Source organism: Vipera ursinii, assembly GCF_947247035.1.
Source record: "Vipera ursinii genome assembly, chromosome: 8".
In the NCBI taxonomy this organism is placed as follows: Eukaryota; Metazoa; Chordata; class Lepidosauria; order Squamata; family Viperidae; genus Vipera; species Vipera ursinii.
Genome location: NC_139519.1, coordinates 17,819,136 through 17,844,801, shown reverse-complemented (window position 1 = coordinate 17,844,801; position 25,666 = coordinate 17,819,136). Strand labels below are relative to the sequence as shown.

Below are 25,666 nucleotides of genomic sequence, written 5' to 3'. Positions count from 1 at the left end.
TATGTATTATAATATAACAATAAATGGCAGCAACCCTGTTTACAGAATACATCAAATGGGTATCCTAGAAGATTCATTCAGGCTCTTTCTGAGGTTGCAGGAAGATAAGGATAATTACAGTGGTATACGGTGGTACCAGATACCTTGGCATTCATCCTTAATTGCTTCCAGGGGGTGCAACGAGTACCAAAAACGATGAGCGTCAAATGAATTTTTCCCATAAGGAATAATGTCGTGGGTCACAAGGCAGCCAATACTGACAAATTCTAGCTTGTGTGTTAAGTGCCAAAGAAACAATGAGTACCAGGACAAAATTTTCACATCAAAATGCATTGAGTATCAAATTTGTTGAGTTTTAAAGCAGTTGAGTACCAAGTACTGGGCCACTGTATAAAGCATTCCTGGGGAAGAAAAAAAAACAATTGTTGGTCAGACCTCTGGATCAATGAGCATTCCTATTATTTTCCATAACGGTCACTTCTTTATTCTTTTGCTTAGATCTGAAAGGAGTAGTTTCAGCCAAGAATGATATCCGAGTTGAGATTGTTCACAAGGAGTCTGCCTCCAGCAGAGAAAGCGAAGAACACCCAGCAATCAAGCAGTTAATGGTAAGGATTCACTCTGGCTTCCCTTAATCTATTCAGCTGTCCCTCCCTTATAACAATAATGAGTGCAGACATATGTTTTTTAGTGTAGAAAGCCTATGACAGGGAGGTATGCCGATTCGAAATTTAGCACATTGCTCAGAGCTGTTAAAATCACAGTGCAGCTTTATTAATGCAGACAAGAGAAACAGGAGAGATTGACTACTGCTGTTCAGCAAATAGCCTGAGGGCTCTGATGAAAAGTAAGGTTTCCTACTCCTTGATGGAGAAGTTGACATGACCACCAGTGGACCCAAAGGATGTTGAGCAGTGCATTACCGTCACTCCATCATCTATTTAAGCACACAACAACTAAGATGCATGTTCAGTTGCAAGAGGGATGCATATGAAGACATAGACCAAGTCTTTCAACAGGGCAAGCTTGTTGGTTACTTCATTACTGTCAAACCAAGCATAGTTGAGTGACCTGCAATTACATGCAATTCCCATTATCTCTCTGAGATGATTCAGGATGATTGGATGCCTGGGGCTATATCTAAATGTTATCTCCCATAGAAGTAAAAATAAAATATGAAACAAAATATGCTGCTGATCGAAATGGACAATTCACCTTGAGTTACAGTTCAACAATTTTGCTACCTCTTTGCAGTGCAAAATATCACAGGCTGAGGTCATGTGAGGCCATTGATGGCGTCCCCATCTGCCCTCCCCAAACCTCCAAAAAGTGTTTGTTGTTGTTCAGTCACTAAGTCATGTCCAACTCTTTTGGGCCATAACATGCCAGGTCCCTCCCATCCTCCACTATCTCCCAGAATTTGCTCAAATTCATGTTCATTGCATCGAGGACACTGTCTCTAACCATCTCATTCTCTGCTTTCCCCTTTCTCCTTTTGCCTTCCATCGTTCCATCGTTCCCAACACCAGACCAATGAGTCTTCTCTTTTCATTTAGTGGCCAAAGTATTTGAGTTTCCACTTCCAAAAAGTGTTCCAGTACCAAACTGTAATTTTTAGAGCATCCAGAGAGGGAAAATACTTAATGCACAACTGGAGAATACGAATATTACTCTGCTTTAATTAAAATCACATTTTCCTTATGACCCTTACTCTTTAAAATGAAGCTCCCAGCTTGCTTTTCCATAGCTAATTTCAACCCTTTGGCCCCAAAGGCCCTGTGCTATTATAAAAATTGGTAAACCTAGACTGGGTCATGGGGAGAGTTGACTCATTCAAGGAGTTTGCTACTCAGTCCCCAGACTGCTGAGTAGATCAAATAGCTAATCTGCCATGAGGAGAATGAGGAACTCTCCATTGTTTAGCATTCTCTCTCCATTGGACCACCAAATCCTAAATTGTCCTTTCTTTTGTTTTTTGAAACTCTCAGTAAGAAGAAGAATCACACAGTTGGATTTTGTGCCGGCTTCTCAAAGTTAAAATCCAAATGGATACCGATGCCAAGCTTACTTGGCCAAGTTAAATTTTCATAAAATAGCTTATTTTATTACTGTAGTGTTCTCTATACTCCTTTATTCATTCTTGTGCAATACATTCCCAATTTACTACCTTTCAATCTGAGCTGAACTACACATTTAAATTTAAATAGGTTTTTTTTTAATTTATGACTCTCCCATAATGCGAGGAGGGAGCACATGTTTTGCACGTAGAAGGTTCTCAGTCCAGTCTTCATCTCCTTCACCTGTTGTAACTACTACCAGAATGGACAACTCAAAGAAAAATGAAGCCACGGTCTGATCTGATAATAGTTTCCATTCTCCTATTTATCAAGGCTGATGGAGTTATGGCTCTTCCTTTTCCTCCTTCCTCTTCCAAAATATCCAGTTATCCCAAAGATTGTCTGTTTATTTGTTAAATTTCTAGACCGTCCATCTTATCTAAGTGAGTCTGGGTGGTTTACAACAATATACACATTGTTCCATCTTAAATCAGTTTTCTCCAGTTACATCAAGACAGCAGCATCTCAAAATCGCACACACAAAGATCCATCAGCTTCCCAAAGCCCTTTTCGTTCCATGTGATGCTAGCCAGGAACATTCCCTTTTGCTTGGGAATAAAATGAGCATCTCAAGCTATAGAGAATGTCATTGGGAAAAAGCCAGGGGCAATATCTTCGAATCGCATCAGAACAGAGTTGAAAGGGAGCTTGGAGGTCTTCTAGTCCAACCCCCTGCTCAAGCAGGAGATCCTATACTATTTCAGGTAAGTGGCTGTCCAATCTCTTCTTAAAAACCTCCACTCCAACTTCTGAAGGCATGCTGTTCCAGTGCTTAATTGTTCTCACTGTCAGGAAGTTTCTCCTTAATCCCAGGTTGCTTCTCTCTTGATTAGTTTCCATCCATTGTTTCCTGGCTTGCCTTCTGGTGCTTTGGAAAATAAGCTGACCTGACAATAGTTTGTCTAACATCCCAGAGGGGTCCCAGTCTGTACTTTCTAGCGTGCTTAGCAAAATAAGTAGTTCATTCCCGCTTAGTGCTCTCTCTCTCTCTCTCTCTCTCTCTCTCTCCCTCCCTCCCTCCCTCCCTCCCTCCCTCCCTCCCTCCCTCTCTCTCTCTCTCTCTCTCTCTCTCTCTCTCTCTCTCTCTCTCTCTCTCTCTCTCTCTCTCTCTCTTTGCAATCCTTGCTCCAGGCAGGAGAAACTAATGAAGACTTCCCTTCTCATGATTAAAAAAACCCTGTATCTTTCCTTCTCATTGCTCGCAACACTAGGCATATGATCCTACCTCCGAGCAATAACAGGTCCAGCCTGGGCACATTCAAATTACATCCTAATAAGAATTATTAGGAAGAAATTTGTCAATGAGCTGACAGATTTGGATCTGACTTCATTAACATACGAGCTACGATGAATCATTGGCAGGCCTACAAACAGCCCTGAGAGCAGGGTGGAAGTCAACCAGCCTGCTGTGCAAAGAGCAAAGGAATCTGGAGATGCGGCAGAAGCCAACTGTTCTCCTGTCTCCTTGGTCTAACTCCATGTTGATTCTTCCTTCTTGGACTTCGGTCAAATTTCCACATCAGCCACCTGTCAAAAGTTGGCCACTTCAGATGTTTAAAAATGAGCTTCTCCATCATGCCAGCAAATCATTGTTACGTTCAGCTGGCAAGTTGCTGTGTGTGTGTGTGTGTGTGTGTGGTGGGGTGTGCCTGTGTGGAAGGAATACAGGCTTTTGCAGAACAAATCTCTGAGCAAATGGAAATAGGGAAGACCTTCTGTGCCACTCTTCTGTGCATTCCCCACCACCACCACCACAGCTTTACAAATGAATGTTGCCTACTATATAGCAGGAGGCATTGTGTAGTAAAATAATGAATATTTGAAATATCCGTGGCCAAGAATGCTCACAGTTGGATGTAGAAGCCATACAGAATTATTTTCCCTTCCTTATTCATTGTTAGTACTAAGACTTCCTTGGTCCAGGTTTTGAAAGAGGAGGTGATTTTTTACACCAGGTCCCACTAATCCAAATGCTTCCTACTGGAGCCAATACACAGCCTTCTTTCATTCCTTTATCCTTTTTTCTGTGAGAATCATTTCCAACCAGGCACATATATTCAAGCAGAGGTCCATAGATCGCACCATCCATGAACGACTAAAGGAGACTCAAAAGGCTACCATGCAATAGGTTGAAGCTACCACCCCAGGATGTGCTGTGTTCTCACACACCACTTGCCTAAAAAAAATGGGAGTCTCAAAAGTCTTAGAATCCACCTTCGTCCTCTGACGTTGAGATTCTCAGATAAAGACTGGGTGAATTACCACCAAGCTATTTTGTGGGTGCAGCCCAAAGTCATTGTGCATGTCTGAAGAATAGGTCCTATCAGGAGAAGGTGGTTTCTTAGGAGTAAAGCTTGTTTGCAATCATCCTTATTCTGAATTTCTCCATAATTAACAGTTGGAGTATGAACAAAGTGCCAGCATATCTCTGACCTTCTAAGTTTTCAGTTTTAATAGACCAATGCGGAAGCAACATCTGAGTCCTTCGGGAGATAGGGCGGCATATAAGTCCCAATAATAAACATCTTGATATAATTACCTCCTAATCAGGCCAATGGTTTTGTTTTGTTTTTTTAATGATGTTACTGTGTATACTTTGACTCTTGGGTTAGATTTAGACTTTGTTTTCAAATCTGATCCTTGTCTGCTGCTTATAGCTTCTTCCGCTTTATGCATATACTGTATACTAACTGCTGACTCTGCTGTGAGGTTAGTGTTCTCGTTCAGAAACAATTTGGGGTAGAATTCTTGAAGTTGAAGTCCAGACATCTTAAAGTTACCAAAATTGAGAACCACTGCCCTAGACAAAGCCAACATAGAAAAGAGGAATCCATAGACAGCTGAGTCAATAATTATTATACTACCAGCCGAGAAGTACAATCAGGACTCTGATGCAGAATGAAACCTGATGTTGAAAACTTGTGTGTGCCACTTGAGGTAGAAAAGGCCAAGAAACAGATTTGCAGATTTAACTTGAAGTCCACAAGTCATAAATTTAACTTGAAGTCCACAAGATTTAACTTGAAGTCCACAAGTCATAAATCCAGCTTGAAAACCAATCAAACTTTCTCTCTATTTCTTCTTGTACTGAACAAAACCAAGGCATTCTGATTTTTCTAAGTAATCTTTTTCTGAAACTCCTCCCTTTGTTGTTTAATAATGCATCCCTACTTCCAAGACAGGTGTTCATTTTTTTTCCCCCATAGACTCTCCACAGACGTCTTCCTGGAATTGATTCTTCCTGCAGAGTCATGCAATTTCTCCTCCACTGTGTTTTGCCAGTGATACATGGGGCTGTGGGAAAGATTTTAGGTTAGGGAAGTGACTATCTTGCCCTTTTCTCTTTTAAATCTCACATTTTGGAGGGGGGGACAATGGTGTATTAAGAGTTTCAGTCTGTGCAGCTGGAGCTCTCCAAGGTACTGAAATTCAGTTTGTTTCAGGATCAGATAAACCAGGGGGTCTTCAAACCTGGCCCTTTTATGACTTGTGGATTTCAACTCCCAGAATTCCTCAGCCAGACACGTTGGCTGAGGAATTCTGGGAGTTGAAGTCCACAAGTCATAAAAGGGCCAAGTTTGAAGATCCCTGAGATAAACTCTTACCAACAGAGATAGTCCACAATTGAGCTCAAAATTTCCATTGCTAAATGAGACAAGTTGTTCACTGAGTTTTGCCCCATTTTATGACCTTTCTTGCTGCAGTTGTTAAGTGAATCACTGTAGATGTTGTTAGTAACACAGTTGTTAAATGAATCTGGCTTTCCCATTGACCTTGCTTGTCAGATGGTAGCTAAAGGTGACCTGGGACACTGCAAATATCATAAATATGAATCAGTTGCCAAGTGTCCAAATTTTGATCACATGTCTGTGGGGATGCTGCAGCAGTTGTAAGTTATAGGTCACTTTTTTTCAGTGCCGTTGTAACTTCAAACAGTCACTAAATGAACTTTTGCAAGTCAGGGAGTAACTGTAATAGATCAGAGGATCATTAAAATCTCTCTGTCTCTCTTAATAATGTAAACAATTTAAGTTCATTTTGGCATTTGATATCATGCCCATGTTTTTATCATTCTATCTCTCTTCTTTTACCACCTTGCATCTACTCAAGAGATACTTACAGAGCTCTCTGATCACTCTCCCTTGAGGCCCAGCATAGTCAAACTTAACTTGAATGAGGTTCCAAGTTTGAGCACCTAAAACCTTTGGTAACTTTCAAGTTTCGTTCTTGACAATATCTGCAGCTATTTACTGTAAAGTTAAATGCACTATTTTCTCTCTCTACCTCTTTGTTCTATATTAGTTCCTATCATGAAATCCCATTCTTCTGATAAAGTGTTTCTAACACTCATCTATTATTATAACAAACCTATTTTTTAACTTCCTTGATCTCAGAGTCAACTCTTTTTGTTTACATAAGCAGTGTCTCATTACCTTTCAAAGCATTCAAATTTTCACTGTAGTTTTTTTTTTAAAAAAATGAAGCTTTGCAACGCAACCCAGAATAATTTTTCCCAGCAGTAAGCCCTATTGCATTCAAGGAGTTAATCATTGTGGTGCTTATCCATTTAAAGAGTAAAAAAAGCTTTTGATGTCTGGGAATACTGCATCTTTTCAACGTGAGTCATTTTTGGCTTCTACTCAATGAGATGTTTCCTAGGGAATATGTTGTTGTTAGGATAAGCATGCAAACAATTCCTGTTCCAAAAAAACCCTCATTCATTTTGACAGGTAGTGTGGCTCTTTCTTCCTGAACTTCAAATACAAAATATGGTCAAAAAAGTCTCCCCATAAGAAGTATTACCTTCTTTATGCTATGATAGGATGTTTCTCAAACATACAATTCCCATGTACCAGTTTTGTAATGCTAACAGACATAGAGAGTAACAGAACACAGACAGACAGAGACAGACAGACAGACAAACAAACAAACAGGTGAGAGGTAGAAATAGAGACAGAGACAGAGATATAAATAAATAGACCCAACTCTGGTGGGTCTTGGTGGAGCAGTGGGCTAATGCCTCCTTAAGTAACACCAGCTGCCTGCAATTAGTGCAGGTTCACATCCCACCAGGCTCAAGGTTGACTCATCCTTCCATCCTTCCCAGGTAGGTAAAATGAGGACCCAGATTGTTGGGGGCAATTAAGCTGACTTTGTAATAATGCCGCTTGGGGTGTGTGTGAAAGCCCTAATAAGCAGGCATATACATAGAATGAAGGCTACTGCTAAGCTTGTAAGCCGCCCTGAGTCTTCGGAGAAGGGCGGGATATAAATGGAATTAAAATTTAAAAAAAAAACTCTTGACATTCCCATATGAAATCTTGTTGTTTTCTAAACGTCCCATGCATTCAGTTTTTAAGGACCTTATATAACTTTTGCCATCAATGCTTAGAATCCTTTCGCAAGTTGAAAAATGCCGCTGCATCATTTAATATTTGCGTGTTCAGCGGAACATGTCTAGAACGGCGCAACTAAATTTGGGCTTTGTATAATGAGCTTCTGCTTTCCTGGCCTTTTAGAATTCACCTACCGGTGTTCAGAGGAACAGGACCAGAGTTTCCATACTTGAGGGAATCAGAAAGTGCAGACTGCAGCGCAACTCTCGCCCAATTCCCTGCTCAGGAAAGAAATTTCCTGGGAAGACTTAGGGACCGCTTGGTGCTTCTCAGTCTAGTGCACGCTGCAGAGAGGATGTGAGAATTAAATTGGGACGGTGCATCAGCCATTCTGAGCCTTTGGAAGGAGAATACTAATGAAACAGAAAACATGGTAGCAATTGTTCTACCAGGAGATTGCTCCATTTAGGGCTCTGTGGAGATATAGCAAGAATAGAAGAATTGGGATACAAGCCCATATTCTTTTGGGAATTATCTCTTGTAGGTTGAAGAGGATGTTGCTGAAGCCATCAAGTTCCTTCTTTCTTTCTTTCTTTCTTTCTTTCTTTCTTTCTTTCTTTCTTTCTTTCTTTTTCTTTCTTTCTTTCTCTTTCTTTCTTTCTTTCTTTCTTTCTCTTTCTTTCTTTCTTTCTTTCTTTCTCTCTCTCTCTCCCTCCCTCCCTCTCTATTTCTTTCTTTCTTTCTTTCTTTCTTTCTTTCTTTCTTTCTTTCTTTCTTTCTCTCTTCTTTCTTTCTTTCTTTCTTTCTTTCTTTCTCTCTCTCTCTCCCTCCCTCCCTCTCTATTTCTTTCTTTCTTTCTTTCTTTCTTTCTTTCTTTCTTTCTTTCTTTCTTTCTTTCTTTCTTTCTTTCTTTCTTTCTCTCTCTCTCTCCCTCCCTCCCTCTCTATTTCTTTCTTTCTTTCTTTCTTTCTTTCTTTCTCTTTCTTTCTTTCTTTCTTTCTTTCTTTCTCTCTCTCTCTCCCTCCCTCCCTCTCTATTTCTTTCTTTCTTTCTTTCTTTCTTTCTTTCTTTCTTTCTCTTTCTTTCTTTCTTTCTTTCTTTCTTTCTTTCTTTCTTTCTCTTTCTTTCTTTTTCTTTCTTTCTTTCTTTCTTTCTTTCTTTCTTTCTTTCTTTCTCTCTCTCCCTCCCTCCCTCCCTCTCTATTTCTTTCTTTCTTTCTTTCTTTCTTTCTTTCTTTCTTTCTTTCTTTCTTTCTTTCTTCCTTCCTTCCTTCTTTCCTCCCTCTTTTTTGTTTGTTTGTTTGTTTCTCACCTTCTCTTTCTTGTCTTACCCATACAAAAGATTGAAACAGAGTAACAAGCTGCTCTTGCCAGGAAGCTGAACTGATTGCCTGCAGAAGGTCTTAAATCTAAACCAAGCATTGAATGCCAGGCTAAGATTACAGAATGTCCCTTCTCTTCTTAATATATAGCATTTGCTCAGCAAATTTCACTATGTTCCAAGAAGAACAACGGTGCAGTTGTCCAATGAAATAAAAAAAGTAACACAAACAAAGCACTGCTGAGATCAGTCAATGTACCCATTTCTGCCAACATCACTTTTCTTCACATTCTTTGTTTTCTGTCTTGGAAAGGATGAATCTCAAAATACTTCCCCTTGATTCTTCCCGACTATTTTCCATCAAGTCTTGTGATATGGCAGACTTTCTGATCCAATTTCTAACATCTTCCTGTCCCTTTGAATTACCACTCTATCCTCTCTGGTGTTTATACCATTTTGGTGTTTAATATCAGTTGAGAATATGATTAACGTGCAAAGGTCTCCTACATTGCAATCATCTATGCAGATGTTAAATAGAAGGAGACAAAATATAAGCGGTCATAGCATCCACTAGATATCATTTTCCAACATCACTGCTCTTTCCTCTCATCTGTCAAATGCTACTCAGGCCATGCACCTGGGCACACTTCCAAGCCAGTCCAAATTATACCTACCCAGATTTTGCAGGGTGCCATCAAACCTGAAATCTAAAGGCATTAAAACAACTCCACCTCCTCGAGCCACTAATTTTGCAATTCCATCAGAAGAGCAATTAGGTTTGTGCCATGCAATTTTCTGCTTCCCAACATGGTGGGCTACCCATTGCGAATGTTTTGTTTCTCCCTTAGAAAACTTCACTAACTGTTTTCCACTTCTGAGGTCCTATTGGATAAACACCACCAGGATTTCTCTTTCTCTTTGGAGGGGAAAAAATACATGCTTGTTCCTCTTCACAGTTTTGCAACCGGCATAATTCTCTGTGGCTCTACTTAATTAATAGTTCAATAGTTCACCTAGAGGTTCGCTTTTGCTCTATAGGTTGCCCAGTTCTGACATAGGTCATATTTCCTCTGTCTTCCTCATCCTTATTTTATTGATATATTTTTTTTTATTTACAAGGCATTAAACTTCCTTATCATTGCACAGAAAGGTACTTAGAGAAGATTTTGGAAGAGCAGACCATGCAAAAGAAGCGTTCATAACAGAATGACAAAATAATAGCATAGCAGAGTTGGAAGGGACCTTGGAGGTCTTCCAGTCCTTTCACACAATCTTGTTTGTTTGTTTTTGTTTTCTATACCACCCATCTCACTAACACAGTAACTCTGGACGGCTTGAACCCTTGTCACCTGTTTTCTGGGTTCACAAAATACACTGAACAGTAAACGAACTAGGTGGGGTGAGTTGTACAACACACCAAGTAACTTCAAAACTCCTCAAAAACAAACTCCAAGGACATGCTAATCAAACATAGCCTGCTTAGGGAAACACAGTGGCTGACTCTTGCGACTTGACCTGGTTGTGTGAACTCAGCCAAGTCTGTCTTTAGCGAGTCTCCTGAAACGGAAATGACAGGAACAAACTCAGCTTGAGAAAGGGGTAATCTCCTTCCAGTCAGGTGAAAACTGTACATCTTATTTTCTACGTTTGAAAGCCCTGGGATAGAGATTTGGCTTCTCGGAATGTGTAAAGCCATATTTACTTGGAAGGCAACATGTGGGCGTGCAATTATCTTTCTCGAGCATTCAAGAAGTATGCCTTGGTGGAGCAGTGGGCTAATGCCTCCTTAAGTAACACCAGCTGCCTGCAATTAGTGCAGGTTCGAGTCCCACCAGGCTCAAGGTTGACTCAGCCTTCCATCCTTCCGAGGTAGGTAAAATGAGGACCCAGATTGTTGGGGGCAATTAAGCTGACTTTGTAATAATGCCGCTTGGGGTGTGTGTGAAAGCCCTAATAAGCAGGCATATACATAGAATGAAGGCTACTGCTAAGCTTGTAAGCCGCCCTGAGTCTTCGGAGAAGGGCGGGATATAAATGGAATTAAAATAAAATAAAATAAATAAAGAAGATGATTCCAAGTGACCTGGTCTTTTGAGCGGTGGCCATTTTTACTGTTCTCCCAGCCTTTGCAAAGAATCATGGGAGCTGTTGCAGACTGGCTGTTTTGAGGAGGGAGGAGAGGTGAATCAAAACTAAGTGAAAATAAACTTCTATGGCCCCTTTTGAAATCAGCAACACTGGAGAAATTTGAATCCACCCCTACCTCTTCTTCAATTTTTCCTTCCCTCTCACCCACCCAGAACTCCATTTTCAGAGCACTATTCCAAAATTCGCTTTCAGTTCTGGAAACAAAGAGCTAGCATGCTGAACGTGGTGAACTGGTGGAAGCTGAAATGGTTGAGGTTGCCTCAGATTCAAACTATTCCCAGTTGATATCTAGATTATTCTACAGTATTTACATGACATACTAAGTTTCCCCCTATTGACCCAGTTGAGTATATGAGGAGGAACAGGACTATGGGGTGATATGATAGCAGCATTCCAAAATCTAAGGGGCTGCCACAAAGAAGGGTGTGTGTGTGTCAACCTATCTGAAGCAACGGATGGCATCTAATCAAGGAGAGACCCAACCTAGAAGTAAGGGGAAATTTCCTGACAGTTAGAACAATTATCAGTGTAATGGTTTGCCTTCAGTGTGCTCCAACACTGGAGGTTTTTAAGAAGAGATTGGACAACCATTTGTCTGAAATGGTACGGTATGAAATGAGCAGGGGGTTGGACTAGAAGACCTCCAAGGTCCCTTCAAACTCTAGTATTATGTTATTGTTTAATGCCTGATGTATATTTTACAATTCTGCACAGACATTCAGGCACAAATTCCAGCTTCTAAAAAACCTTGATTGTCTTATTTTAACTTCTATGCACATTTTCAACTCTTGTTGCTGTGAAGCTATACTTGATAACCCAAAGTGAAGCATGCTTGTATATGTGTATTCATTCACGCAACACATCACAAACACCAAATATGTGTTTTGCCCCTTTTAAGCTCTTGTTTGTCTTTCTTTTATTCTGTCAATGATTTTTAAATAAATCCACCATTCAAGACCACATTGATTTTAGAGCTGTAATTAATTTCATCCTTTGCTGCTTTTGTCAATGACCTTACAAACACTCTCTCTAATATTCTTGTATAGTTAAAGTAAATTGACTCTGGGTTTTTTTCTCTGCTTTTGGCATTACTGGCCTCCCATTATTTATGAATCTTACATGCCAGTTCTTGAAATCACCTTGGAACAATTTTTGTCATACTGGAGTCCACATTTTGGAGAAGGCTGGTCTGCCCAGGAAATGCTACTGAACACATTCATAGACTTAAACCTTCTGGAAATGGATATAAACAAGCATCTCTATTGGAAATACAATGGGATATCTGTGATTATTTTGCAGCAATGCATGTACAGAATAATTCACGGTTAGTCCAATGAGGTGCGTGTTATACGCCGGTGCGTGTTATACGCCGATAAATACAGTAATTTTTTTTCTTCAAAATTTTTTAAAGTTCACATATGGATTCTGGTATTTGAATGCAATCTGCGATTTTGCTCCAAGGTGCTTAGAGATTCAGGCAGCAGATCAGCATTTGGAATAAATAAATCCCCGCATTTCGTGTTCTGCTCCTGTTCTTCTTCAGAACTGAATCAGCATCTTCTTGTCTCTTTGCTGCCTCAGAAACTTCATGTCTTGGCCCCCTTTTCCAGTTGAAAAACCCGTGTTGTATGACCAAAGCTCGGAATCGCTCAAAGGTTTTTCCCTGTGATGATTCTTCTGTTTTATGTAAGGATGTAGTTGATCAAACTCTCCGTTTTATGTAGTTCATTAAATTTCTGCAAGGCCTAAAGAGAAAAATCAATGCTTTCCTCAGCAACGAATTGTGGAAAACAGTATTTGTCTTTGGGCCCTGTTTCCATTCCCTTCTTCTTGCTAAACAGAAAACAGTTGAGGGGGCGGAAAACCCCTACAAGATCCATCAAACATTCAACGTTTGGAAGTAGCTCTTGATTATATGTCATCTCTGGGATCAGAGGGAGCATCTGTCTAGCAACTGCTGATAAACAATAGCAGGAGAAGTCAACGGCGCTCTTCTCTTAGCCAGGAAAATCAGGAGGGCCAGGGAGAAATGTTTAGAAAGGATAAATCAATATACGAGTGTATGCTCTGATGTTGCACATGTCCATTTTCATGGGCAAACCTGGAAACAAAGTCTGGGTGAAAACATCCTACTTGCATCTAATTTTGGAGAACTGGTTTGTTCTAGTGGGTGAGGCACCAGGCTAGAAACTGGGAGACTGAGAGAATAATAATAATAATAATAATAATAATAATAATAATAATAATAATAATAATAATAATAATAATAATAATAATAATAGCAGCAGCAGCAACAACAGCAAACAAACAATAATAATAATAAAAATAACAATAACAACAATAAAGTTGGAAGGGAGCTTGGAGGTCATCTAGTCCAGCCCCCTGCTCAGGCAGGAAACCTATACCATTTCAGACAGAATAGCTGTCCAGTCTCTTCTTAAAAACTTCCAGTGTTGGAGCATTCACAGCTTCTGGAGGCAGGTTGTTCCACCAATTAATTGTTCTAACTGTCAGGAAGTTTCTCCTTAGTTCTAGGTTGCTTCTCTCCTTGGTTAGTTTCCATCCATTGCTTCTTCTCCTGCCTTCAGGTGCTTTGGAGAATAGCTTGACTCCCTCTTCTTTGGGGCAGCCCCTGAGATATTGGGAGACTTCTATCATGTCATCCCTCATCCTTTTCTTCATTAGACACTAGACATACCCAATTCCAGCAACCGTTCCTTATATGTTTTAGCCTCCAGTCCCCTGATCATCTTTGTTGCTCTTCTCTGTACTCTCTCTAGAGTCTCAACATCTTTTTTACACTATGGTGACCAAAACTGGGTGCAGTATTCCAAGTATGGCCTTACCAAAGCATTACAAAGTAGTATTAATACTTCACATGATTTTGATTCTATCCCTCTGTTAATACCCTGTGTTGGCTTTTTTGGCAGCTGCAGCACACAGCTGCAATCCCCAGTATGTGGACCGGTACAAGGCCACGGCATGCCAGCAATTGGCCTTCACAAACAAGCAAAGCCCCATCCATGGGATGCAGGCAGTATATGAAACCACGGCCCCTCCAGTCCACGGAATAACTTCTCTCCACGGAACCGGTCCCTGGTGCCAAAAAGGTTGGGAACCTCTGCTCTAGACCCTCCTTGGGCATGAAAGTCAGCTGGCTGACTTTGGGCCAATCACCAGAAGATTGTGAGTTCTAGTCCTGCCTCACGCATAAAAGCCAGCTGGGTCACTTTGAGTCAATCACCAGCAGATTTCTCCCTTCCCCTCCCCCCTCAGTCAAAACACTGCTCTGTAGAAATTGTATGATCCTACATTTTTCCCCTTTCAACTGCAATGCAATGCAGAGCTTCCCAGGATCATCAGGAACTTCAGGCAGCTGAAGCCTGTACACCCTGCAGACTTTCTAAAAACAAGCAAACACAGAAGGAAATCAACCTTCCCACACTGCCTATTTACAGCAGGAATTCAAGGGGCAAAACCGGGCCGTCGATGAAGACAGAAGATGTTATACGGAGAGAGGGGGGGGGAAATAAATGAATTTCCCACTGTTCGTTGATGAAGTGAGATGGTATTGAGCTAAGCCTCAGTGTAAACCTTATTAAAGGTCACACTAATGAATGGCTTAATTCTAGAATTATAAATTAACTCATGGGGTTTCTGCTTTGTGAACAACTGTGCTTTTCTGGATCTAACTCTGCTCTAAGGGACAGAGGCTCAAGAGAGAGAAAGCAAATTAAGAGGGCAACAGTGCCATCTGCTGATTGCAGCTGAGAACTGCATCAATGTACATCTTCTGTAAAGCAGAAAGTACCGTGAAAACATGGTCATGGATGAAAACCGTTTGTTTATTTAACTGTGGTTCTGTGTGTTTAGATGCTCTAGTCATTCCAAATGTTTTTTTTAGCAAGTTTCAGGGGTGTAAGTGATTTGGGGCCTATCTCAACCTACCCATTCATTTTGTTATCTATCTATCTATCTATCTATCTATCTATCTATCTATCTATCTATCTATCATCTATCTATCTATCTATCTATCTATCTATCTATCATCTAGTCTGTCAGTCTGTCTCTCTATCTATCTATCTAATCTGTCGGTCGGTCTCTCTCTCTCTCTCTCTCTCTCTCTCTCTCTCCCATGTCTGTCTGTCTCTGCCTCTATATCTATCTATCTATCTATCTATCTATCTATCTATCTATCTATCTATCTATCTATCTATCTATCTATCTATCATGTCTGTCTGTCTGCCTCTGTCTATCTGTCTGTCTCTCCCTCTATCATGTTTGTCTCTGTCTCTATCATCTATCTATCATGTCTCAGTCTGTCTCTGTCTGTCTGTCTGTCTGCCTGTCTATCTATATTATCTGTCTGTCTGTCTGTCTGTCTGTCTGTCTGTCTGTCTGTCTGTCTGTCTGTCTATCTATCTATCTATCTATCTATCTATCTATCTATCATCTATCTATCTATCCTGTCTCATTTTTCAGCAGTGGGTTACCATTGCTTTCTTCCTATGGCTGAGAGAGAGATTGGCTTTGTGCCCAAGGTTGAACTAGAACTCCCAAATTCCTGGTTTCTAGCCTGGTGCCCCAACCATTTCACCAAACTATTTTCTTCTTTTTAGGACTAAGAAAAGTAATGCAGCCAAGCCCAGTCCTTGAGATACAGAATCCCACTATTTTTGCCAACATCATCTCCCTATCAGTAAACCTACAGAAATAATAGGTCTTGCAAATTCTTCAAAAGAGGTGTTTCAAAACACCCACAAGTATATAAAACTTTTTTTTAATTGTTAAAAACAGTCCTGCTTGGCCCAGACTTGTGTGGTTGCTTGAAAAGTTCCTCCTGGTTGATTAAACACATTTATGGACACAAGTATTTTGCTTGGAGTGTACATCACAGCTTTCAGAGCTGGTGTGAAAAAAATTGAAAAAGAAGCAGCTGCTTTAATGGGGCAAAAGGGTATTATGTACCCTTGTGTGTCCCAAAGCAGTTCTAAAATTATTTTGATTTTTTTTTAAAAAAATTGATTATTTTGAAGAATTTGTCAAAATTCTAAAATTAATATTAATAAAATATTTTAAAATATTTTTTAAAAAATAGAACTATTGAGGATTGGCACAAGCTGACACCCCTGAAAAAACAATGTGGTGTAGATTTTTTTCCATCTCTACCCAGCCTGGATTTAACACTTTATGATACCCATATTTAGTCTGCTCCATCAACAGATATTACCACTGGCTGCTGTTTCTTTCTCAGCCAGATAAACCTGAGACACCTTAATTTATGGCATCAAATAGCTGCACCAAAAGCTTTCTAGCACATCTACAGAAACTGCTTTAGGGAAGCATTTCCACCTTCTTTTGCCAAGGCTTTAAAAGAAAGACACGTTAGAAGCCAGGCAACAATCAGTGCTGTATTATAGATTTAGATTTTCGATTAGCCGGGGCATTCCGAAACAGTAATTCCATTAGAAGCTTCAGTCTTGCAATGGCAAAAGAGGAAACGTGAAGGCTACAGCGATCGATATCTAGGGAAGATAAAAGGCAACAGAGAAATTGCCCAATAAGTATTCAAGTCTCATCCAGGCCCACCTTCCTGAAAGAAGGGTAATTAAAGCCATATTCTAATTAACATAGACTTTGCCCCCAATCAGAAGCATCCTTTGCAGAAAAACTAATGAGGCTGGGAGAATAGGCTGCTGTTTACAGATCCATCTATTGAATTAAAGTGAAAGCAGCCTTTAAAACATGATAATGGGAAAAACAAACAAGCCAAGAGAAGGACAGATTCTCCTAATAGTTGAATGCAAAACATTTCAGATGCCTCTTCTTCTTCTTCTTCTTCCAGTGAACACTAAGGCCATGTGGAATAGCATAGCCCTGGAGATTCATTTGCTCTTTTTTTTCTCCCCGCTTTTTTTTTAAAAAAACAACACTTTAAAACTAGGGTTTTCCCACAGGCGTTGGTCTACACAAGATGTAAACCTCTTGTGGGGTGGGGTATTAGAATTTGTGTGTTTTCCCCTGCCTAGATATTTGCTTTTTTGCACTGTTATTTGTATTCATTCTTTGACTTGTTTCATGTAGTATACCACCTAGAGTTGTGATGGAAACAGATGGCCAATACATTTAATAGCTTCTTACCCCCACCCCCAACCCCCACCCCAGAGCCACTCCACCCTTCCTAGGCAAGTTTAAGTTTTTAAACTTGCCTAGGAAGAGCCTTGGTGGAGCAGTGGGCTAATGTAACACCGGCTGCCTGCAATTAGTGCAGGTTCGCATCCCACCAGGTAGGTAAAATGAGGACCCAGATTGTTGGGGGCAATTAAGCTGACTTTGTAATAATGCCGCTTGGGGGAGGGGGGTGAAAGCCCTAATAAGCAGGCATATACATAGAATGAAGGCTATTGCTAAGCACATTGGTTTGTGCTTAGATTGTAAGCCGCCCTGAGTCTTCGGAGAAGGGCGGGATATAAATGGGATTTAAAAATAAATAAAAATCCTGACAGCAGGTCTATCTCAGGACACTCAGCACCAAAAGAGATAAATGTGCATTAGAGAAGCAACATGCCAGTTTTCCGTGTGTTGAGACATATTCAGTAGACTTCAATGGCCAGTAGGAGGACTGCAAAAAGCTCTTGGTGATGTCATTGCCTCAGTATCCCTTGTGCATAAATCATTAAACGGAGGACCCAAAAGTGCCTTTTCAAAAGGCAACTGGACTTTTGAGAGACATTTCACTTCTCATCCAAGAAGCTGACTGAATGGTGGAGAATGGAAGGATTGGTCAGAACTGAAGAAGCTTCTTGGATGAGAAATGAAATGTCTTCAAGGGGAAACAAAGAGAAGTCCAGCAGCCTTTTGAAAAAGCACCTTTGGGGCAACCAGGACCTGGATGTCTGAGAATCTTCATAGACATTTAAATGGAGATGCTAGAAGAAGGTCTACAGGTGGAACTCGCATGGTGAGATCAGACTTTGATAATAGTGATAGTACACAATGTATACTATAACTATTGATAATAGGCTGAAAGGGAACACGGGGATTTTGGTTCGTTCCGGTGCTCGAATCCAATTTGCTAAGTTTGGGGTTGAGATTTGTTAGCGCTTGGTTCCTTTGACTCAGCATCTGCTTCCCTTTAACCATAGATGGACAGAAGTGAGTTCCAGCAAGATTCAGTCCTTAAACAACTGGAGGTGCTGAAGGAGGAAGAAAAAGAATTCCAGAATTTGAAGGTAATTTCAAGATGACAGCATTCAGCTTTAGCTATGCAGATGACCAAAGTGGGGATTGATTTTTCCCAGGGATTATCTGAATCTGCCAGGGAATAAGGAGGGGATTTTATTGCTGTGTAAAACAAGCTAAGCCAGAGAAATTAGATTTAAGCAACACAGCATCATTGTAATCAATTCCACTGCCTGAAAAATTAAAAAAGAAAGAAAGAAATGATTTACACAGGTGTAACCTTTAGTCATGAAATTCAGCAAAGTCAACAAAATCAAGAGAGATTGATGTAAACCAAAGTCAAGGACTTTCAGAATTATGGATGGGAACAATTTCACCTTCTCTGAACTTCTTGCAGATCAGCTTAAGCAGTATCCTCAATAGCATTCTCATTTGGTTTTGTAACAAGATACTAAATTGGTCCTAAAGCTCAGCGACACAGGTTGAATAGGTTGCTGTTTTGTTCAATGAGAGCATAAGCAATTAACCTAGTCAGGAATACAACCAGGGAAACTTAAAACAGAGGAAAATCAAGAGGGGTACTCTGGATCCAGTTTAGGGGTCATAAATAACAAAGGCAGCATTGACCCATTTGAACAGCAGATATAGAGCGTAATTGGCTAGGTTTCAGGGACAAGGTGGCTCAGTGGGTTAGGACGCTGAGCTTGTCGATCAGAAGGTCAGCAGTTTGGCGTGTCAAATCCTGAGTGCCGTGTAACAGAGTGAGCGCCTGTTACTCGTCCCAGCTTCTGCCAACCTAGCAGTTCAAAAGCACGTAAAAATGCAAGTAGAAAAATAGGGACCACTATGGTGGGAAGGTAACAGCGTTCCATGCGCCTTTGGCATCTAGTCATGCCAGCCACATGACCACAGAGACATCCTCGGACAAGCGCTGGCTCTTCGGCTTTGAAACGGAGATGAGCACCGGCCCCTAGAGTCGGAAACGACTAGCACGCATGTGCGGGGGAACCTTTACCTTTACTTTACAGATGTGCAAGTCCAGCATTTCTTACACTCAAGATTTTCACAGAGGAAGACTCCACCCAAACTAATCTTTACATTTGTTACCTCTTTTGGAGTAAGGTCAACCAAGGAGAAATTTCTGACACATGAGAAGGTTTTCATTCCCAAGAACCCTGCCTGTGTTGCTAAAATCATGGGTTTGGAAGCTGAGCGATACCTGTAGGATGGGTACAAGGAGTGCAAGTTCCAAGAAAGTTGAAGCAGTCAGTCCTGCCCATAACCATTTAGCTGGATCTGAGACCTCAGGAGAGTCTACTTCAACTCTTCTTCACAGGAAGAGAGAAGAAACAGCTCTCCCTATGAAACAACATTTCATAGTCATAATACTTGCAAGGCTGCAACTATTTCCTTCTTTGAAAAAAGTTGCCATTTCTGCATCTCTGCAATGTATTGTTTTAAAGGGAGATGCATGAATATGCATACAAGTGGCACAATTTAGTAGAGCCATCCATTTGTACTGTAAGTAACAGTATTGTTGAGCACCAGAGCTTTGATGTATTTATTTAGCAGCACAATGTATGCTATTATTATTATTATTCCAGTATCTAAGGGGCTGCCCCAAGACAGAGGGGACCAGGTTGTTCACCAGAGCACCAGAGGGAAGGATGAAAAACAATGGTTGGAAACTGCTCAAAGACAGAAGCAACTTGGAATTAAGGAGAAACTTCCTGATAGTGAGGACAATCAAGCAGTAGAACAGCTTGCCTCCAGAAATCATGGGCGCTCCATCACTGGAGATTTTTAAGAAGAGACTAGACAATCATCTGTCTGAGATGGTATAGGTTCTCTTGCTTGAGCAGGGGGCTGGAATAGAAGACCTCCAAAGCCCTTCCAGCTCCTATTCTATTCTATTCTATTCTATTCTATTCTATTCTATTCTATTCTATTCTATTCTATTCTAGTCTATTCTAGTCTAGTCTAGTCTAGTCTAGTCTTTCCTCCAGAATCAAAAACAACTTAAGTCTCCCTTGCTTTCTATACTCCTTTGTTATTGTAGGGTCCTTGGTGTTCTCTGAGCTGGCCATTTCCTTGCAGATGTTTCATTACCCATCTAGGTAACATTGAGAGTGGTAAGCAGTGCACCAAGCTCAGAGAGCATCAAGGAACCACACAGTTAAATCCTGAGCTACAAATATTCTGTCAGTTGTTACTCCTTACTCACTCTCACTTTGGCACTTCAGCATCATTATACTATAGCAGAGGTCTCTAAACCTGGCCACTTTAAGACTTGTGGACTTCAATTCCCAGCATAGCTGGCTGAGGAATTCTGGGAGTTGAAGTCCACAAGCCTTAAGATTGCCAAGTTTGGAGACCCTTGCTGTATAGGTTAAGAACTTAAAGATGCTGCACCAGTCCTGGGCGATGCTCCCATTTGGATTCCATGCCATCTCCTGTTCAAAGAGTGGGGAGAAAAGCAACAGCCTTGAATTGATTCATTGTCTTGGTCTACCCACTTCAATATTGTTTACTGAAGTTTTCTTCTTTCTGCTGTAATATCCAGCAAGCAATTCCCATGATTCCCATTCAATAGGATAATTATCCATGAGAAGTGACAATTATTAGAGTGATCATCCACCTCTGGAGGCAGAACATTAGAAAAGGACACAGTGGAAAAGCAGTAGATTCCCCGGATTTCAGATCTAAATCAGTTCAATTTTGGGATGCTGGAAATGTAATTTGGGAAGTGTAATTCTGGATAGAAAGCCTGCATTTTACTACAATGCAACAGTATATCTCCATAACTTTGCAAAGCTGGATGTTCTAGTGATTAAAAATGCCAGGGAATATATTTTATCTCAAGTAAACCAGCCCTGTCTTTCTGTTAAAAATCTGCTTTCCCTTTTGGCCAGCTTCCTTTATGCGATCACAAAATCCCAAATCTCTTTGGATGGTAACGTCTTCAAGTTCCTCCCCGCCCCACTTCTTAAATGAAGCTTTCTACACAGTTTTTTCCAGGCATGCACAGGAAGAAGTGGAGCTTCGAAAAGCTGGCTCTCTCTCCTTTGAAACCTGAAGGCCTTTATCTTCAAGCAAACTCTTTGCCATCTTACGTTCTTCTGCCTTGAAACAAATCCCAAGTCAATCCCTGCAGCTTTATATTTTTTTCCCCCACCCACAAAGGAGCAACATTTGCCTCCCGTTCCTTTCTAGAGAAAGATGGAAGGAAAAGAGAGATGGTGGGATTAATTGATCAATTAATAGGATGTGCCAACATTTTTATCTGAATAGTTTCCATGGTAATAGGAGCATTGACTTCATCGTTGTGGGGGAAACTGCAGTTTTCTTTGCCAGATTTCCAACTGGGCTAAAGCTCTGTCCAATGAAAGGGAAGAATATTTGAGAGAGAATATTAGAATGGCAGGCTTGGGAGAATTATGGGGCAGACAATTTTGTTATCTATTTGCAGGTGGTTGTCAACTTACAACCACAAACCCCCTGGGTGGCCCCCAGGGGGAGGGCATTCTCTGTGGGCGTGCCGGATTTATGGAACCATCTTCCGGTCGAGCTCTGGATGGCACCTGATCTCCGCTCCTTCCGGCGCGATCTCAAAACCCACCTTTTTGAACAAGCCGGCCTGGCCTGATGGGATGGAGTTGGGTTTTATAAATTGGTCTTAACTTTTAATCTGTACTAATTTATTATGGGCATTGCTGTTTAATTACCTTTTAATAATTTTTAATTTTTGTATCTTGTTTTTATTATGTATTGCCCTGTTCACTGCCCTGAGTCCTTCGGGAGAAGGGCGGTGTACAAATTAAATTAATAATAATAATAATAATAATAATAATAATAATAATAATAATAATAATAATAATAATAATAATAATAATAACAATAATAATAATAATAATAACTGAGCCCAAAATTTACATCGCTAAGCAAGGCAGCTGTTAAATGAGTTTTGCCCCATTTTACAACCCTTTTGCCACAGTTGCTAAGTGAATCACTACAGTTTTTAAGTGCATCTGGAGGTCACTAAGCTTCCACATTAAGCGTTCACCAATCTCTCTTAAAAGTGTCTCCGTCAATTATGTTTATTTGCATTTAGAGATGATTCTTTTTTTAAAAAAAAATTGGCAAAAGTAGATTTAAAAACCTGAGAATCTCCATTTAATACGTGTAGACATTTCAAGTATTCACAAAATAGAAATTCAATTATTTGCAATTACAAAGGAAGAAATGAAAAAGGCCCCATTGCAATTTACCTCTATGACCCCATTGCTTCCCATGTATCTTTCAGGGGGATCCGTAACTTCTATTCAGCATAGATAAGCACACATTAAGAGGCGTGTTTGATGTGTTTCTAAATGTTTGATGTGCATGTTTCATACTTACATTGTTTCTCAAATATAGAGGTATGAAAGCATAAGTATAACTGTGTATTAACGTGGGATTATATTGCTAAATGCAAAACCGCATAGGTGAATTTCACACAGTGATTCAAAACAAAAATTGGAGTGTTTTACCATGAAAAAAGCAAGCTCTCCAAGACCTGTGCATTTATTTATTCTCATGAAAGGCATCCCAGACCCCATAATACACAGGGAGAATTGAACATATAATCACAGAGAAGCAGAATTTCTACTATATGAAAATAGCTATAAATTATACCAATACGTAGGCTAGAAATGTTGAACCAATAACGATCCATTTCCACTGAAAATCAATTATGCTATCATATATTTTTGGCCTGATCCATTTATCACAACTTCTCATTTCAAATTACTGATAATAAATATCTTTGCAGATTCTTATTTCACTTACCGGGCGCCCTGTGGAACGGCTGCCCACAGGCACAGGTGAAATGTTGCAGGAATGCACAGTGTTCCTTTCTGTCAGTGAGAATAAAACCGTAGTGGCATTTCTAAGATTGATCAGAAGTGACTAGGCCAGAGAATGGCATCTCTTAGGGAGGGAAGTCTATCTTCCATTTCAAAACTTAAATTCTGTATCTATAAAATTCCTAATTTCAGTCCACACAAGATGGAATACAGTTGCCTTCTCTACAGAACATACACTGCTCATTCTTAATGGAAAAATAATCATAGATGAGAGATGACAGAAGATAGAGGTGGATATAGATGATATTAGATGATAGGAGAGAGATGAGATAGACAGTAGACAGAGATAGATAAAGGTAAAGGTAAAGGTTCCCCCGCACATGCGTGCTAGTCGTTTCTGACTCTAGGGGCCGATGCTTATCTCTGTTTCAAAGCCGAAGAGCCAGCGCTTGTCCGAGGACGTCTCCATGGTCATGTGGCCGGCATGACTAGACGCCAAAGGCTCACGGAACGCTGTTACCTTCCCACCGTAGTGGTCCCTATTTTTCTACTTGCATTTTTTACGTGTTTTCGAACTGCTAGGTTGGCAGAAGCTGGGACGCGTAACAGGCACTCACTCTGTTACGCGGCAGTCGGGATTCGACCTGCCAAACTGCCAACCTTCTGATCGACAAGCTCAGCGTCCTAACCCACTGAGCCAGATGATAGATAGATAGATAGATAGATAGATAGATAGATAGATAGATAGATAGATAGATAGATAGATAGGTAGGTAGATAGATAGATAGATAGACAGACAGATAGGAGATAGATAATAGAAAGATGATAGAAAGATGAAAAAGGAGATGATAGTTAGAAAGATGATAGACAGATGAAAGGGAGATGATAGACAGCAAGATGATAGATGACAAACAGAAAGATGAAAGAAATGATAGAAATATGATAGATGATAGACAGATGATACATAGATAGATGATAGCTGAATCTGTGCAAGGAACAGCTAATTAAAATTTACAACATTTCCCCCCTCTTTCTCTGTAGGAGAAAATTTTGCCAAAAAATTTTGTCTGAACAATGAACAATTAAGCCTTCCTCTTGCACAACCTGGCATCTATTGCAATGCCAGAATCCAAGAAATAAAACTTTTTTTTCCCTTCTTCTTTCCAGGATCCCACGAATGGCTATTACAGCGTGAACACCTTCAAGGACCACCATTCCACGCCCACCATCTCTCTCTCAGGTTGCCAGCCAGAGATGAGGCCAGCCAACAAGCAGCGTGTGCCAACTGGCATGTCCTTCACCAACATCTACACCACCCTGAGTGGGCAGAACCGTCTCTACGACTACAGCCAGCGCTTCATCTTGGGCATGGGGAGCAGCTCCATCGAGCTGTGTGAAAGGGAATTCCAACGAGGTTCCATGAGTGACAGCAGCTCCTTCCTGGACACACAGTGCGACAGCAGCGTCAGCAGCAGCGGCAAGCAGGACGGCTACGTACAGTTTGACAAGGCCAGCAAAGCTTCAGCCTCATCTTCTCATCATTCACAGTCCTCTTCTCAGAACTCAGACCCTAGTCGGCCTCTGCAAAGGAGGATGCAGACCCATGTGTGAAAGGACAGGACAACAGTGGCGATGGACACGATGGGGAGGGGGGGAAGGAGGATAGGATAGACTGCCGAGCGACCGGGACAAGAGACCCCCCTGAGCTGAATCCTGGCCCTGCTGAAGTCAGCCAATCCTGGGGGGATGGAGGCTGTTTGACCAGTTTATGTGTGTTCTAGTGACCTTTAGCTCCACAAAGCACCTCTCCCCTTCTCTAGAGTAAAGGCTAATAAGGCAAGGTGGGGGGAGCTAGACCAAGCCTTGTGTTGCAGACAGAACTCTTCAAAGAGACCTATGCCTTCTTTCCTAGACTCCCTTCCACAAGGGGGAAGGACTCACCACAGCTGAACCCAAACTTAACCTTAAGCACAATGCCCATTTCCTTCCTGTAAGCAAACCCAGGCTTGGAAGCAGGATGGGAACAAAGAAAAGGGAAGGACAGATTAACTTATTTGGGATAACTTGTAGGGTGAAAACAAATCCCTCGGCCCCTCCTTTTAGGGAGGACAGGCTTCTAAACCCACCTGTGCAAGAGTAACAGCAATCCATGGCTGAAAAAAGGGGAGGCTAAGCATCCTTGCTTTCCCCACCAAACAAGATGCTCTCCTTGGAGATCTGTAGGTAGTTATGACCATCGATCACCTACCAACAATTTGTATTTCCCAGTTCATCCAACTGCCTCCTTGGTTGGCCCAGGAGAGACATCTAAGCTATCTTTCTCTGGCAGGTCATCTGCCTTTGGTCAGTTCCTGAAGATATATTGAATCTTCTATGCTTAGTGACATCGATTCCTGTCTGTGGACATTTTGGAGGAGGTGCATCTTTAACCCCGCCCGCTGTAACTTGCACCAGCAAAGACACCCTCCCTGCTGCTTAGCCTCATTTGCAAATTATAAGGGGGGGGGAGTGGGGAGCCGTGTCCTTCAAAGCAACCTCAAACAACGTGGCTTAACTTAAGGAAGTTTCAGCGTGAGGGGGAGGGGGACAGCCATTGGTGTAATAATGTGCACTGACTGCTAATCCTGGTCTTTTATTATTTTTAATGACTTTTGTTTTGTTTGGTGTTTGGTGTTTATCATATTACAATGTGTCTTTGGACTAAAAACAAACAAACAAA

At 40.9% G+C, this 25,666-nt stretch overlaps 1 protein-coding gene across 1 annotated transcript in view; it reads left to right on the top strand.

The window, feature by feature from the left end:
* Positions 1–24,558, top strand: part of KIRREL3 (kirre like nephrin family adhesion molecule 3) — a gene marked incomplete at its 3' end in the record, with an annotated part of 588,432 nt that extends 563,874 nt beyond the window's left edge. Inside the window, exons 15-17 of the mRNA XM_083368619.1 lie at positions 499–608; positions 18,067–18,153; positions 24,115–24,558. Coding sequence (XP_083224745.1) covers positions 499–608; positions 18,067–18,153; positions 24,115–24,558 — 641 coding nt within the window. The remainder of the gene's footprint in view (positions 1–498; positions 609–18,066; positions 18,154–24,114) is intronic.
* Between the last annotated feature and the right edge of the window lie 1,108 nt (positions 24,559–25,666).